The sequence below is a fragment of the Phaseolus vulgaris genome, chromosome 8, assembly GCF_000499845.2.
Source record: "Phaseolus vulgaris cultivar G19833 chromosome 8, P. vulgaris v2.0, whole genome shotgun sequence".
Taxonomy (NCBI): Eukaryota; Viridiplantae; Streptophyta; class Magnoliopsida; order Fabales; family Fabaceae; genus Phaseolus; species Phaseolus vulgaris.
The window spans coordinates 46,504,385-46,520,300 of NC_023752.2; the positions used below are offsets into that span (position 1 = coordinate 46,504,385).

General features: G+C 38.6%; 1 protein-coding gene across 1 annotated transcript; it reads left to right on the forward strand.

Moving 5' to 3' along the window:
• The first annotated feature begins 645 nt into the window (after positions 1 to 645).
• Positions 646 to 5,016, forward strand: LOC137826054 (LRR receptor-like serine/threonine-protein kinase RGI2). Its single transcript, XM_068631895.1, has 2 exons — positions 646 to 4,038; positions 4,457 to 5,016. Exons 1-2 carry the CDS (start codon positions 1,248 to 1,250, stop codon positions 4,924 to 4,926), a joined length of 3,261 nt encoding a protein of 1,086 aa, XP_068487996.1. The 5' UTR covers positions 646 to 1,247; the 3' UTR covers positions 4,927 to 5,016.
• Positions 5,017 to 15,916: the final 10,900 nt, after the last annotated feature.

Sequence of the window (15,916 nt, forward strand, 5' to 3'; positions counted from 1 at the left end):
TTATAATGTATTAAAATATTAGTTAGACCAGTTTATAATGTTAAATTATTTAATTTAAACTACATAAAAAATCAAGATAATAATTTAATAAATACTTAAAATAGTACAATAATTAATTATATCTAGAAAATAAATAATAATAGATAAACGTAATTTAAAAATAGTAAGAAAATAATTTAAAATATAAGGGATAATAATGAAAAGAAAATTAAATAAGTTAATTGAACTAACTTATATACTGACTTATAAAATTTAATTAAGCTATTAGTTAATTTATTAATTTTACCAAACTCACTATATATAGATATATATTGACCTTCAATAATGAAAGTTATTCGGTAAATTTTCGTAAAATAAACAAAAGCTGGATGAAATGCAACAACATTTATTCTTGATTCTTTAAAGATTTTTAACTTTTGTTTCTTTTTTTAAAATTTATTTCTAACTATAAAAAACTATAGCAATAAATAAAAGTTAACAGAAAAATATTATATATTTTTATAGAACTTAAAAGAAGCCTAAGCCAATCATGAGTTGTTATTCCTTTTGCCGTATTGAATTACAGAGAAAAAATGGGAACACATAATGTTCTTCAACACATAACAATCTTGCCCCATATAACAGCATGTGCACATGACCCAGATCATACTAATACAGCCTACGCTGTCATTTTCTCAATCGATTGCTTTCAGACTATGTGTTGCACACCACACCTACAATCCTTTCTGCTGAGTCGCATTCCAAAATTTTTACTACCTATTTCATACATATATGTGGTAAGCAATTTAGTACGCAAGTTGTTTATAGGTTTTTTCACAACCTCTTGCTTTCACTATAAAAGTTACTCAAACCAAGACTCAAGAAGAGATTTCAGCACTACCAAAAAAAATAAAAATATTTTATAATATATAACTAAGTGATGTATAATGTATATATGTATGCTTTTCACTATATACTACACTTTTATTTATCCATACCTTCGGTTAATGCTTCAAATATATGTGTTTTTAATTCTTCTATGTAAATGTGTATTTCAAATATGAACTGTAAATAGTGAAAAAGAGTGTTGGAGGAAGAAGAATAAAGTCTACGTGTTTATGAGTATTATTTTATAGGAAGAAAAGGGAATTGGGTATCGAAGAACAAGATGCAACACAATAATAGAGGACATAAAGAGTAACTTTGAGGAAGTAGTGCAGTAATGTTTAAAGAAGATTGAAGAACAGTAGCAGAACAAAGGCCTCATCATGTCAAGCAATGCATTAACTCTTTTTATCTTGTTGCTTAAAATCTCCTTGTTTCCAGCCGCTTCTGCTTTGAACCAGGAAGGTCTCTCTCTACTTTCATGGCTCTCAACTTTCAATTCCTCTGATTCTGCTGCTGCATTTTCTTCATGGGATTCAACTCACCAAAGTCCGTGCAGATGGGTCTACGTAAAATGTTCCAAAGAAGGGTCTGTTTCAGAGATCATAATAGCATCCATTGATCTTCACACCACCTTCCCTACACAGCTCCTTTCTCTTGGCAACCTTACCACTCTAGTCATCTCAAATGCAAATCTTACCGGTGAGATTCCCAGTTCACTGGGAAACTTGTCATCCCTGGTTACTTTGGACCTCAGCTTCAATTCTTTATCAGGAAGCATTCCAGCTGAAATAGGAAATTTATACAAGCTGCAGTGGCTATATATGAATTCAAATTCCTTGCAAGGTGGAATTCCATCCCAAATTGGAAACTGTTCAAAGCTGAGGCAGCTGGAACTGTTTGATAATCAGCTCTCTGGTGTGATTCCAGGAGAAATAGGCCAGTTGAGGAATCTTGAAACGCTTCGGGCAGGTGGAAACCCAGGTATCCATGGTGATATTCCAATGCAGATATCAAACTGCAAGGCTCTAGTTTATTTAGGCCTAGCTGATACTGGGATATCAGGGGAGATTCCACCAACTATAGGAGAACTCAAAAGTCTCAAGACACTTCAAATCTACACTGCACAGCTCAGAGGTCACATTCCACCAGAAATTCAAAACTGCTCAGCCTTGGAGGAGTTGTTTCTCTATGAAAACCAACTTTCTGGAAATATTCCTTCCGAATTGGGTTCCATTAAGAGACTCAGGAAGGTACTTTTGTGGCAGAATAATTTCACTGGGAAAATCCCAGAAAGTCTGGGGAACTGTACAAGCCTGAGAGTTATAGATTTTTCTTTGAACTCTTTGGTTGGAGAACTTCCTGTGACTCTCAGTAGTCTAATCTTGTTGGAGGAGCTTCTGCTGTCTAATAATAACATTTTTGGAGAGATACCTTCCTATATCGGGAACTTCTCCAGTTTGAAGCAACTGGAATTGGATAATAACAGATTTACTGGGGAGATTCCACCTCTCTTGGGGCAGCTGAAGGAACTCACCTTGTTCTATGCCTGGCAAAATCAGCTCCATGGAAGCATACCAGCAGAACTCTCCAACTGTGAGAAACTTCAAGCACTTGATCTTTCACATAATTTCCTTACTGGGTCCATTCCAAGTTCACTATTTCATCTAGAGAACTTAACTCAGTTGTTGTTGTTATCAAATAGACTTTCAGGTCAAATTCCTCCAGATATCGGCAGTTGCACCAGCTTGATCAGGCTAAGGCTGGGATCAAACAACTTCACTGGTCAAATTCCACCAGAAATTGGCTTTTTGAGAAGTTTGAGCTTTCTTGAATTATCGGATAATGTACTCAGTGGAGATATACCCTTTGAGATAGGTAACTGTGCTAAGCTAGAGATGCTCGACTTACACAGCAATAAATTGCTAGGAGCAATTCCTTCCTCATTAGAATTCTTAGTTGGTCTTAATGTCTTGGATCTTTCTGCAAACAGAATAACTGGCCGCATCCCTGAAAATTTAGGCAAGTTAGCATCTCTAAATAAGTTGATACTCAGTGGAAACCAAATCACAGGTTTAATCCCTCAGTCACTGGGCTTTCGTAAGGGTTTGCAGTTGCTTGACCTAAGCAACAATAGGATCAGTGGTTCTATTCCTGATGAGATTGGTCATTTGCAAGAATTAGATATCCTCTTGAACTTGAGCTGGAATTGTTTAACAGGCCCCATCCCAGAGACCTTCTCAAATCTATCAAGACTTTCCAACTTGGACCTCTCTCACAACAAGCTCACGGGGAGTCTTAGAGTACTGGGTAGTCTTGACAATCTAGTTTCTCTTAATGTCTCCTACAACAGTTTTTCTGGTTCTCTTCCTGATACAAATTTCTTCAGGGATCTTCCCCCTGCTGCAATTGCTGGCAACCCCGACCTATGTATTACCGAGTGTCAAATAAGTGGACATCACCAAGGAATCAAGTCAATAAGAAACATTATCTTATATACTTTCCTTGGTGTTATTTTCACTTCTGGGTTTGTTACTTTTGGAGTAATCTTGGCAATGAAAATTCATGGGGGTAGTAACTTTGACGGTGAAATGCAATGGGCATTTACTCCTTTTCAAAAGCTCAACTTCTCCATCAATGACATCATCCCAAAGTTATCAGATTCAAACATTGTAGGAAAGGGTTGCTCAGGAGTCGTTTACCGTGTGGAGACTACAACAAACCAGGTTGTTGCAGTGAAGAAGCTGTGGCCACGAAAGAATGATGAGCCACCGGAGAGAGACCTCTTTACTGCTGAAGTTCACACCCTTGGATCAATAAGGCACAAAAATATAGTGAGACTTTTAGGATGCTACAACAATGGAAGAACTAGATTGCTCTTATTTGATTACATATGCAATGGGAGTTTGTCTGGATTGCTCCATGAAAGTAGTTTGTTCTTGGACTGGGATGCAAGATATAAGATCATTCTAGGAGCTGCTCATGGATTAGAATATCTTCATCATGATTGTATCCCTCCAATTATTCATAGAGACATTAAGGCTAACAACATCTTGATAGGTCCACAATTTGAAGCTTTTCTTGCAGATTTTGGCCTTGCAAAACTTGTTGGTTCCTCTGATAATTCCGGAGCTTCTGCTATAGTTGCAGGTTCTTATGGATACATAGCTCCTGGTGAGTAAATACCTTGATGCTCTCATACTTAGTTCATTTTGGTAATGTCCATTTAGCCTCACATTCTAATGCCATTAAAGAAATGTGTCAAAATAGACATACAGAAAATCAATCTGTTCAGACTTAACTCAGTTTTTTTATTACTTAATTTTCTTCTAAGAAATTAATGAAATCTCATTTTTAAACTTACCACTTTCAGAATCTTATCTTCTCTGTTCATTTCTATAGTTATCCTTTTATCATTTAAGAAAAACATTATTCTGTACTACAAAGTAATACACTCAACTTGACTTGGGTTTACTATGATGTCACTTTCATAGCACAGATTGGATTTTCAGTGTCACATGTTTCATTGCTTAGTTGTGTTATTCAGACATTACTAAGAATTTTTCTCCTAATTGTGACTGTTGACTGACAGAATATGGATACAGTTTAAGGATCACAGAGAAGAGTGATGTGTATAGCTTTGGTGTAGTTATCATTGAGGTCTTAACAGGGATGGAGCCAATAGATAGAAGGATTCCAGAAGGTTCCCACATTGTCCCTTGGGTTATGAGAGAAATCAGAGAGAAGAGAAGAGAATTTGAATCAATTCTGGACCAGAAACTGGCACTGCAGTCTGGAACACAAATTCCTGAGATGCTTCAAGTGCTAGGGGTGGCTCTCCTCTGTGTTAATCCATCACCTGATGAAAGACCTACAATGAAAGATGTAACAGCAATGCTCAAGGAAATCAGACATGAAAATGTGAATTTTGATTTTGAGAAGTCAAATCTTCTACAAAAAGGTGTTATTAACAATCCAAAAGCTTCAATTCAATGTCCAAGCTTCTCCAGATCTTGTAAACCTCTAACTGAAACACCATCTTCTTCAGTGTCACCAAATTAAGCACTAGATAGTTTCATTTCTATTATTCTTTGCTTAATTTTGTACATTAATAGTTATATGTGATGGCAATTCCATATTGTATTCATTTTCTACCGTCTTCTAAGTTACAACCCCTCACACAGGTTAACCATGTCCTGGAATTCAGAACGCAAATAAATAGAACCAAAACAAAACTAAACGCAATATAATTAGGAAAAAGGTTAAATGAAAAAAACAAATTAGTTTTTTATTAAATTAACAACTGTCAACATTTAAATTGATTCTAGATCGATTGATATTATACTAATTAAGGTCAAATTGATAAAATGAATAACTCGTTGATTTAGGATTAAGGTTTAGTAAAATAGCTTTTCTAAATCCTAACAATCATTAGATTCAAATTTCATCAATTGGAATACTTATTCAATAATGGAATGTGAAATTATTGCAAAGAATTAATCTTTGAACTTTCAAACTTTCATAGAGAACTCCATGAGCAATGCATGATGTGAACAGTCACGTAAAAAAAAAAAATATTCTCCTCATAAAATGGTGTTAGAATCTATGAGACTGAAGGTGAATTATATAATAGCTTAATCCATGTTCATGTTTCAACCAAAATTTATCTGCTTTAGACGCAACATTCATTTTCGTAATGGTTCCATAAATAAGGAATAAACCTATTTGTTTGATGGATAACTTTAAATTCAGACAGCTAGCAGACCAACTTCGTGTATTAGACGATAGAAACAAGTCTCTTAAAAATCTTCTTCACAGTTACTTTAACATGTTTATGTTTTTGTCAAGATCGTGTCTTCCTCGAATTTACATATTAAACAATATTTAACGTTCACACTTTATTCGTTTCGAGAGTCTTATTCATAATATATATATATATATATATATATATATTTATACACATATTTCATAATATATATACACACGTATATATGTATGTATTTTATAAAATTTAATGTTTTCATTACAATTTAAGAAATTTGAACCACTCGTATAGTATAAAATGGATTAACTTGTCGGAACAACAAAAATAATAGTAATTGATTTTGCGATGGAGATTTTCATGGTTCCATCTAGTAGCGTTAGCAAAGATGATCATTGTTCTCAGAATGACACTATATTATTTTGGACATCTACCTTCCACTATATTATTGGAAATGTAGCATTTACCATTGGGGTAAATTGTCTAACAAACGAGGATATCATGTTTACATAATCAAAACCTCTCTATCATTTTTTATAAAAAGAAATTACAATACACATGAAAAACAAAGGAGGGGAAAACAATTATCAAATAATAATTTGTATGACATAGATGGTACAATTAAATGACATGGATGGTGCAATTATACACGTACAAATTTAAAACAAGTGAAAAACTTCATACTTATCTTTTATGAGTATCCAGGTAACCCGAGTACAATCATCAATAAACGAAACAAACCATTTTGTACTTGAGATATTAGGAATAGGTGAAGATCCCCATACATCTGAATGCATAAGATCAAAGGGTTTAGAACTTTTATTACCATTGGGAAGAAAAATTGTCTGATGGTGTTTAACAAACTGTCAAACATCACAATGAAAAGACACATCAAACACTTTTGTAAATAAGACAGGAAATAAGGACTTTAGGGTACTAAATGGAGGATGACCAAGACGTATGTGTTGAAGCCATATCTAATAGTATGACCAAAATTCAGGGCCTTGCCGAAGATTTGTGTGCCTGTCAGAGTCACTATTTGATTCAGATATATCAATTCAAATGTTCCCGCCGGTTGATTCGATTATCTTCGCACGCCTACGACGATCACACACCCGAAAATCCATGCTTTCATTCGTACCCTTCTTCTATCAAGCACCTGAAAGCACAAGGACAAAAGGACGATCTAGAGGTCGTTTGCACTCCGACGCTGAAGTCAGTGTAGGGCTAGGAAACACCAAAAGTAAGTTGTAAAAAGCTCTGTGTGTATATTCACGTAAAATGATGTGTACCTCATTAGGTTTGATACTACCCCTTATATACTCTAGGGTTTCCACTGATTCCGCTAACCATTATTAGGTTTACTGAGGGAGTGCCTTAGCGCCGCTATCATCCACTCTTAGGGCAATCTAGCACGTAAGGCTCCCTTACTGGAGTGCAACCTCTGACGGGATGACCACCTGGGTACCAACTTGTGCACCTAATCTCTGAGGCCATCCGTCCTGGGAGTTCCCTAGCTGTACACGTGCCATGCCTCTGGAACATGACCCTCACAGGTCGTATCTCTTCCAGTGGCTCTTTACTTGTGTAACGCCTGAACGCGTCATCCACACCACACGCATGGACCCTTCGTGATCTAGGCTTCTCACTAACTGGTAACTGGTGTGTTGTCTGGGATCTATCTCTTATGGCCCAACTCTGCTATTTGGCTTATCGAGGTCCGAGGACACGTCAGCATATACTGACGACCGATGCCTGACCACTCATCGACCCTCTGGGCATACTGTCTACAAGGCACTCTGGGCATACCACTTGTGGGACCCTCCTTACACGATCGAGGCCTGACCACTCATCGACACCCTGGGCGTGCCGTTTGCAAGGCGCTGGCCCATGCAGCTCGTGGGACCCAGCTCACATGGCCCCTGACTACTAGCAGTCAACGACACCCGAGGACTGGTCGGTACATCAAATATTCCTTTTTGTGGCTAGTTCATAACTCATATTCTAAATACTTATTCTTTCTTTATTTCTTACATTTAATATAGATTTTTTTTTTTACATTATATAGGATTTTTTCTAAATATTAGTCATATTCTAAATTTTTAAATGTATTTTTATATATTTTTAATTGTATTCTTGTATTATTTCTTTCTGCACTAACAATAACCTATTGTTTTTATCATATCTTTTTTTTTAGAGATCAATTTTTGTTGATTCCTTTTTCATTAGATTCCTTACTAGTAGAGCTTTAGTTTGGACACCTGGAAAGTGACGTTTGATGTTCAAAGTTGTTTTATACAACTCAGAGACAACCAATGTAGAATGTGTAGGTACAATTGACTCTAGAAGAAGGGGGGTTGAATAGAGCCTTAAACTCTTCTTGCAGTGAATGAAATAAGTAGATTCTCTAGTAGATCGTTTAACATATCGTCTAATTGATAATCTAGTAGAAACGTTCTTGTACATTCATCTAACATATTAACTTTTAGTAAGAATTAAAACATAGGCAACAACAAGAGTGAGCGAAAGATCAACAGAAGAATTTATCCTGGTTCACTTTGGACTACGTCTAGTCCCTAACAATTGGTTAAGAGCTTCCATCGACAAATTGGTTATAACAAGTATTCTGACCTCTTCAGGTTACAACGAGTATTAACACATCTTTAGGTTACACCTTCTTAACCTCCCGTGAGATTAAGAACTCCCAAAAGAAAAAAAAGAACACTCTTAGAGAGCACAAAGAAAGCTCACATGGGTATAAATTCACAGAGTGAAGAATTACAATGGTTTTGGATACAACCTAGAAGACTAAATGCTCTAAAGACTAAAGTATGCTCATTACAACTCTCAATATTTTCAGCAAGATAACAATATATCTTTTTTGGTTCTTGGCTTGCCTTGCTTTTGTTTTACACGTTCAATCTCCTTATATATGCAATTGGTCACCTTTATTGATGGAGATCAAGCTCAAGAGGACATGGAGGCCAATCAACAAGATCAAGAAGAGGTAGAGGCTCAAATGGAGGACACCCATGGAGGTCAAAGCCCACCTCAAAGGCTTACAAGAAGCATGTTCAAAGCTTTAGGAGCTAGGGGACGTTTATTTACTCTTTTTGTAATTTCTTTGGTTGAAGGTGCTTAGAGGGAAACATTAGAAACCTCTATTGTTAAAGCATCTTTTAGTCTTTAGTTAGGAGCTTTAGGAGGGGGGGGTGTATTAGTAGATAGGTGTAGAAGTAAATAAGGAGGTGCCAAAGTGAGAGAAGGGATCACACCTTCCTCATGTCTTGTTTTAGGCGCCGGTTGTAGTTGCTTTTAGGAGGGAATTTTGAATTCTCTTAGTTTGATTTTCAGCACCCTTAGGCTATAAATATAGGTGCTGCCCTTGTACATTTCATATTTGAATTTTAATTAGAGAAACTATACTCAAATTTTGAGAGAGCATTGGAGAGCTTTGTGCCTTCTTCTCTAGTCTTATCTTGATGGTTCCATGGTTACCTCAAGTGGCGGCTTGCACACTCATCTAGGAGTCTCCATCCTTCTAGTGGCGTGATCATCCAACCATACATCCATCTTCATGAGCTTTCTCCTCTCCTTCCTTCCTTCTCTTTTGTTATTCATGTTTGTAGCTTGTGTTCTTGTGTTTTGGTTCGGTTATTCTCTTTTTCCAGCAGCTGTTCTTCTTCTTCTTTGTTTTTGGTTCGGTACCTTTTAATTTCCAGCACTTCTATTCAGTTTTCTTGTCTTTTAATTAATTTTGTTCGGTTCATTGTTGTTCCTTTTCAATTCTATTCGGTGTTTTTGCTCTTTCTCTCTTTTTGTTGATTCAATTTGACAATATGTGGAACTTCCATATGAGTTTGGATTTGGTGCTAGTTTTGGTGAGTTCTTGACTTAGAACATTGATCCAATTCTAAGAAAAAGTGCCTAACTATTGTCCAACTCAAGTTGATTCCTAAGAATGTCAAGAATCATTCTCTTCTTTGCTATTGGAATCACATAATTTATTGGTTAAGTTTGGATATTACAATATCTACATATCTTCATCTTTTTCATGTTAGACGCTTAAAATAGAAAACTTGGATTGTCAATCTTTCAATTTGTTTTTGCTTTGAATCTATTTAAGAAACTATTTCAAAATTATTTGCGATATGGGTTAGTAAAAACAAATCAAAACAAAATTTGGAAATCGTTTCATTTTAGATAACGTGTGATACAAAAATAGGGTACTTGAGATTTCATGTTAGATGCTTAAAATAGAAAACTTGGATTGCCAATCTTTCAATTTGTTTTTGCTTCGAATCTATTTACGAAACTATTTCAAAAGTATTTGCAATATGGGTTAGTAAAAAAAATCAAAACATAATCAGAAAATCGTTTCATTCTAGATAACGTGTGATATGAAAATAGGATACTTGAGATTTTCAATGTATTCAAATTGTTTCTATTTAAAGAAGAATGAGGGATATTCACAATTCATTAGAAAGGATATTTGCAAAATTTATTTTAACAAATTTGTTTAGAAAAAGATAGATTTTAAATATATATGAAAAACATGGATGAACAGAGTCATTGGGCAGATTCAAACGTTTTCATTTTCATACATAAAATCTCTTTGATTAAGCACGATTTCATTAGATATGTACCGACCAGGTAGTCGAGAGTGATGACGTGGCAGCGAGCGATAATATAGGTGTGTTGAACGGAACACCTGGCTGACAGAAGGGAAGGACGTAGGGAAGGACGTCGGGAAGTCTGGGTAGTCGCCAATCGTTAAGTTGGCGTGCTCCGATCTCTAGTGTATCTAAACCGGCGGTCACCAGGCTTGTGTCGTAGTCGCCGTATGTGAGCTTAGGCGACCAAGTGGTCAGAGATCGCCGAGAGGGGGACATCGCCGAAAGATCAGGAAAGCTTGTTCAAGGCCTTCAAGGGGCACGAGTACGAAGGATGAAGTTATCAAATGATCATTCCCTAGCTAGAGGTTGAGGCCAGGGAACAGTTTACCAGAACATGCACGATGAGCAAGTAATGCAGATCGTGATAGCGGCAGGCGAGACCACAGAGAAGGTATGCATGGTGACACCCCGTGCTCGCCATTAGAAGAGATCGCGCTCCAAGGCAACTATGCACCGAGTTGCTCCTCACCTGAGTAACTTAGTCAAACAGCCTGAAGAGTAGAAATGGCGCTCAAGCAGAAGACGTTCCAGATGGTGACACGTGTACAGCCGAATGCGAGCCACGTGTCCAGAGGTGTAACCGTCAGGAGAGAGAAAACGCACATGTATATAAGGAACTCTTAACAGATTCTGAGGTACGCGCGTTCAGAACACTTCTTTACGCTTTGAGAATACTTGAGTACGCTGAGAGAGATTTTGCACGGCTCCTTGAGTTTTTAGCTTTTCTCTCTTAGAGTTTTGGTGATTCCATCACTGACTTGAGCGTCGGAGCGCGATCGGCCGCAGTGGCGCCACTCTGTCTTTTGCAGGTTCTTGAGGAGAATCGAGGTGTGAAGGACGGAAGCTAGCGTGGTGCAAAGTCGATCCAGAGGGAGATAACTTTGTCGTGGCAAGACTCTTGCGCTCTGGTCAATCGGCAGGATCAAGATATATGAATTCAAAAGATTTCGTTTAATAATTATAATCAAAGTCTATTATTCATTCATTGTGTTAGTTAGATTATCTAGCATGATCAAAATTGTAAATGGTTAAATGGTATGCAGTTGTACAAATCATTGTTAGAACCACACAACATACTTATTCTAAATTATGTTATGCACTTAGCAAAGCTTATCAATTTGTCTAATGAATATATACTATAGGCGCTCAGACTGTCTATCATAAACTTATGTTGGAAACACTTAAATAATGCAATTGTAGAAACATTGCTTAGATTTTTCAATATATAAACCATCCAGTTAGGTTTTTTTTTATCATCAAAACATAAGAACATAAGGACAACATATGATATCCTGGTCATCAGACTATTTACTGATTCATAACCATCTAGTGTCTCAATAGACCATCTAGTTGGTCATGAGATCTGATGGAAAATTCTTTTAGTAGACTTCTTTGTGATTTCTTCTTTGGATGGAAGATGAAGGAAAGTTGAGGAGCAAAAGAATTCTTTGAAATTCAAAAGAAGTTTTAATGGTTTGAAGTGGAGAGTGAAACTTGGATGGCAAACTTCTAACCGTAACTTGAAGCTCACATTTTGGCACCCCTTCTCTTGCATATCCTTCCTAAGGTTTCTCTTGGGCCATTAGAGGCCCAATTGTTATCCTAGCTAGGTTTAAGAAAATCCTATTCTACTTGGCCCAAATACATGACCCAACTATTTTATGTTACTAGGTCCAATGCACAACCCATGAAAAATCCTAAACAACTTTATGCAATTATTTTGAACTAAAGCTTCTAACCCAAAATAACGATGACTTGTCTTGGTGAAGCTAGCTGAGTTCCGATCTTCTTTGTAGTCTCTGACCAAGACTCTAGTCTTATTTCATGGTATGGAGGTCTTCTATGAGATGCTCTATAGAATCTTTCAATCTAGAGTTGTCCTCTTTATTAGACCTACAAAAGATAGACAAAAGCCTAATTAGACCCAAATGTGCAAATAAGTTCTAGAATAAAACTCTAGGTCTTCATCCTCTTTATTCTATGGATGTTATGGCTGAATGGTATTGTGGTGCAGGACCATTTTATTTATCAGCCCACCATACACTTGGCTAAGAGAAAAATACCAACTACATAAATATACATAAAAAATCTCTACCTTAGTTTGTAAAAATTGCAAAAGGTAGAAGCAATCCTTTCTTTAGGCTTTGTATTTCTCAGCCAATTGTGGAAAATAATAAAAATAACTCAAAGGCACTCTAGAAACCTTCACTTGACACTCAAAAAAAAAATTTCTAGAGCACCTTAAGGAGCATGGATGGACATAAGGTTGGCTTCACCTTAACCATATTTAAGTTAACTTAATTAAGGTGAAGGCAACCAAGATGAAAATTTTTGAGACATATGAGCCAATAAATAATTGGCTCCTCCATTGATGCAATTCTAAATAAATGGATTGGATTTAAAATCCATATCCATTTTAACTAGATCAAATTTATTTGGATATTTTCAAATCCATTTAAAGTGGATTTTCTAGATTAAATCCACTTTGTCAATTAGATTAAATCCATTTTGATTTGGACACAGGCTAACCTAACTCAACTTGGGTCTGAGTCGACTCGAACTAGACCTGGACCGACTTGGATAAATCTATACCCGAGCCCACCCGGCTAGACCTAGACCCGAGTCCACTCGGCTAGACTTGGACCCGGGCGAATCGGCTTGACCAGAGCTCAAACCGACTCGACTCGACATGGGCCCGGACAGACTCGGCTCTACATGGGCTTGGATCGAATCAGCTCGACATGGGCTTGGGGCGAATCGGCTCAACATGGGCCCAGGTGGACTTGGCATGACATGGGCCCAATGTCAACTCGACTTGGGCTTTAACCCACTCAGCTCGACTTGGGCCAGGGTTTACTCGGCTCGACTTTATCTTGGGCCGACTCTGCTCGACTTTTGTCTGGGCCAACTCGGCTCAAGTTTGGCCCAGATCGAGTCGGCTCGACTTTGGTCCGAATCAAATTGGCTCAACTATGGCCCGAACCGACTCGGCTTGACTTTGGTCCGAACCGAATTGGCTCAACTATGGCCCAGGCCAACTCGGCTCGACATGGACTCGGGCTGACTTTGCTCCTGGGCTGGGATTGACTCAGCTCAACCTAGGCCGGGGCCAAGTCAAAATCCAACCCAAAATTAATTTTGGATAATCCAAAAATGTATCCAATCTATATCTAATCCATATCTAATTAAATGGATGAGACTTAAAATCCAAAAATATGGATTTGGATTTGAGATAAATGCATTTAAATGGATTAAAAGTAATATGAATTTGGATAATTATGGATTGAATTTGGCAATTTGGAATTTTTGCCCATCCTTAATCCTATGTGTATCGCCCAGGTAGTCGGAATAGATGACGTGGCGGCAAGTTATAATATAGGCGTGTTGAACGGGACACCTGGCTGGCAGAAGGGAAGGAAGTCGGGAGGCTCGTGTAGTCGCCAGTCATTAAGTTGGCATGCCCCGATCTCTAGCATACCTAAACCGGCGATCACCCAGTTTGTGTCGTAGTCGCTGGGTGTGAACCCAGGCGACAAGGCGATCGGAGATCGCCGAGAGGAGGACATCGCCGAAGGATCAGGAAAGCTTGTTCCAGGCTTTCGAAGCAAAGGATGAAGTCGCCAGATGGTCATTCCCTAGCTGGCCAGAGGTTGAGGTCGGGGAACAGCTTACCCGAGCATGCACAGTGAAGTAAGTAAAGTAGAATATAATGGCGGCCGGCGAGACCACAGGGAAGGTGTGTATGATGACACCCGTACTCGCCACACAGAAGAGATCGCGCTCCAAGGCAGCTATACGCTGAGTTGCTTCCTGCATAGGTAACTTAGTCAAACAGCCTGAAGAGTAAGAAGTGACGCTCAAGTCAAGGATGCTCCAGATGGTGACACATGTACAGCTGGATGCAAGCCACGTGTCCAGATGTGTAACTGTCAGGAGAGAGAAAGCGCACAGGTATATAAGGGATCCGAACGAACTTCTGAGGTACGCGCGTTTTAGAATACTTCTTTTACGCTTGCGAGAACTTGAGTACGCTGAGAGAGAACATTGCACGGTTCCTGAAGTTCTTAGTTTTCTCTTAGTATTTTGGTGGTTCAGTGGCTGACTTGAGCGTCGGAGCGCGATCGGCCGCAGCGGCGCCGTTCTGTCTTTTGCAGGTTCTTGAGGTGAATCAAGGTGGAGGACGGAAGTTAGCACGGTGCAAAGCCGATCCATATTTGACGAGGCAAGGCTCTTGCGTTCTGGTCAACAGGCAGGATCATCAGGCGCCCACCGTGGGGCCGTGTAAAACCTGTCCCCATCCACAACGTGAGTTCTTGGAGTTTCAGTAGTTTCTGTGTGGTTGCGTGCTGGTGCAACCGTTTTCCGCCGTTCATTCAAGCTTTTGTTCGGTGATTTCAAAGTTTCTACCGTTCGTTTGGGTTTTGATCGGTAGTGTGAGGTTTTCCACCGTTCATTCAAGCTTTCGATCGGCTTTCTTGGAGTTTCTTGTTGTTCACGCGGTTTTCAATCGGTTGTTTGGTGTTTTCTTCCGTTCGATTGCGTTTCTGGTTAGTGAATCAGGAGTTGCTGGAGAAGCGGTGGTGTTGTGGTGGAGTTGCAAGTTTCTGCGAAGGTTTGGACGTCCGAATATACCGGCGTGCTGTTGTAGTTGCATTCGCGGAAATTCTTGGGAGCTTCTAACCGATTGATTGTTGGATCGATCGTTCGCTGGAGGAGGTTTTGCTCGTTGAAGTGTGGTTCACTGAGTTTTCATGAGAAAGATGAGAAGCAACCGTTCAAGTCCCGTTGTGCCAGTTGCTACAGAGGGCGCCATGACCATGGCGCAGATGGTGGAGATCATGCGCGCGCTGCAGGCGAATGTGGAGGCCTCGCGTGTAGAGCAAGCGAAGATGCATGAAGACCTGGTCGCCTCTCGGGCCAGGAATGAAGAGCTCAGCAAAGTGACTGAGGAGTTGCGTGAAGCTCTTCAAGAGCAGAGGGGACGCCCTGATGTGATTCCAATAGCCACATAGAACAAGATTCTTGACACTTTGAGGAATCACCTTGAGCTGGAAAATGTAGAGGCACTTTCTTAGAAGTTGGATCATAGTTCTAAGATCAAGAACTCACCAAAACAAGTACCAAATCCCAAACTCATTTGAATGAACCAAATATTGTCAAATTGAATCAACAAAGGAGAAGGAAAAGAACAAACCGAACAGAATTGAACTTCAAAACAAAAGAACCGAACAGAATTTAAAAACTAAACAGAATATAGGTGCTGGAAAATTATAGGAACCGAACAAAAACAACTCAAAACTCAAGGCAACAAGAACAAATTGAAGAAGAAGAAAGGAAGGAGAAGAGAATGCTCATGAAGATGGAGGAATGGTTGGATGATCACGCCACTAGAAGAATGGATGCTCCTAGATGAGTGTGGAAGCCGCCACTTGAGGAAACCATGGTCCTTCAAGATAAGACTAGAGAAGAAGCTCAAAGCTCTCCAAATGCTCACTCCAATTTTGAGTATAGTTTCTTTAGATAAAATTCAAATCTGAAATTTACAAGGAAGGCACCTCTATTTATAGCCTAAGGTGCTGAAAAATGAAAGCTAAACAATTCAAAAACTCCCTCC

Coding starts and splice junctions, on each gene's coding strand:
- LOC137826054 (XM_068631895.1), top strand. CDS start 1,248: ATGTCAAGCAATGCATTAACTCTTTTTATCTTGTTGCTTAAAATCTCC. Junction 4,039..4,456: donor TTATGGATACATAGCTCCTG/GTGAGTAAATAC, acceptor GTTGACTGACAG/AATATGGATACAGTTTAAGG.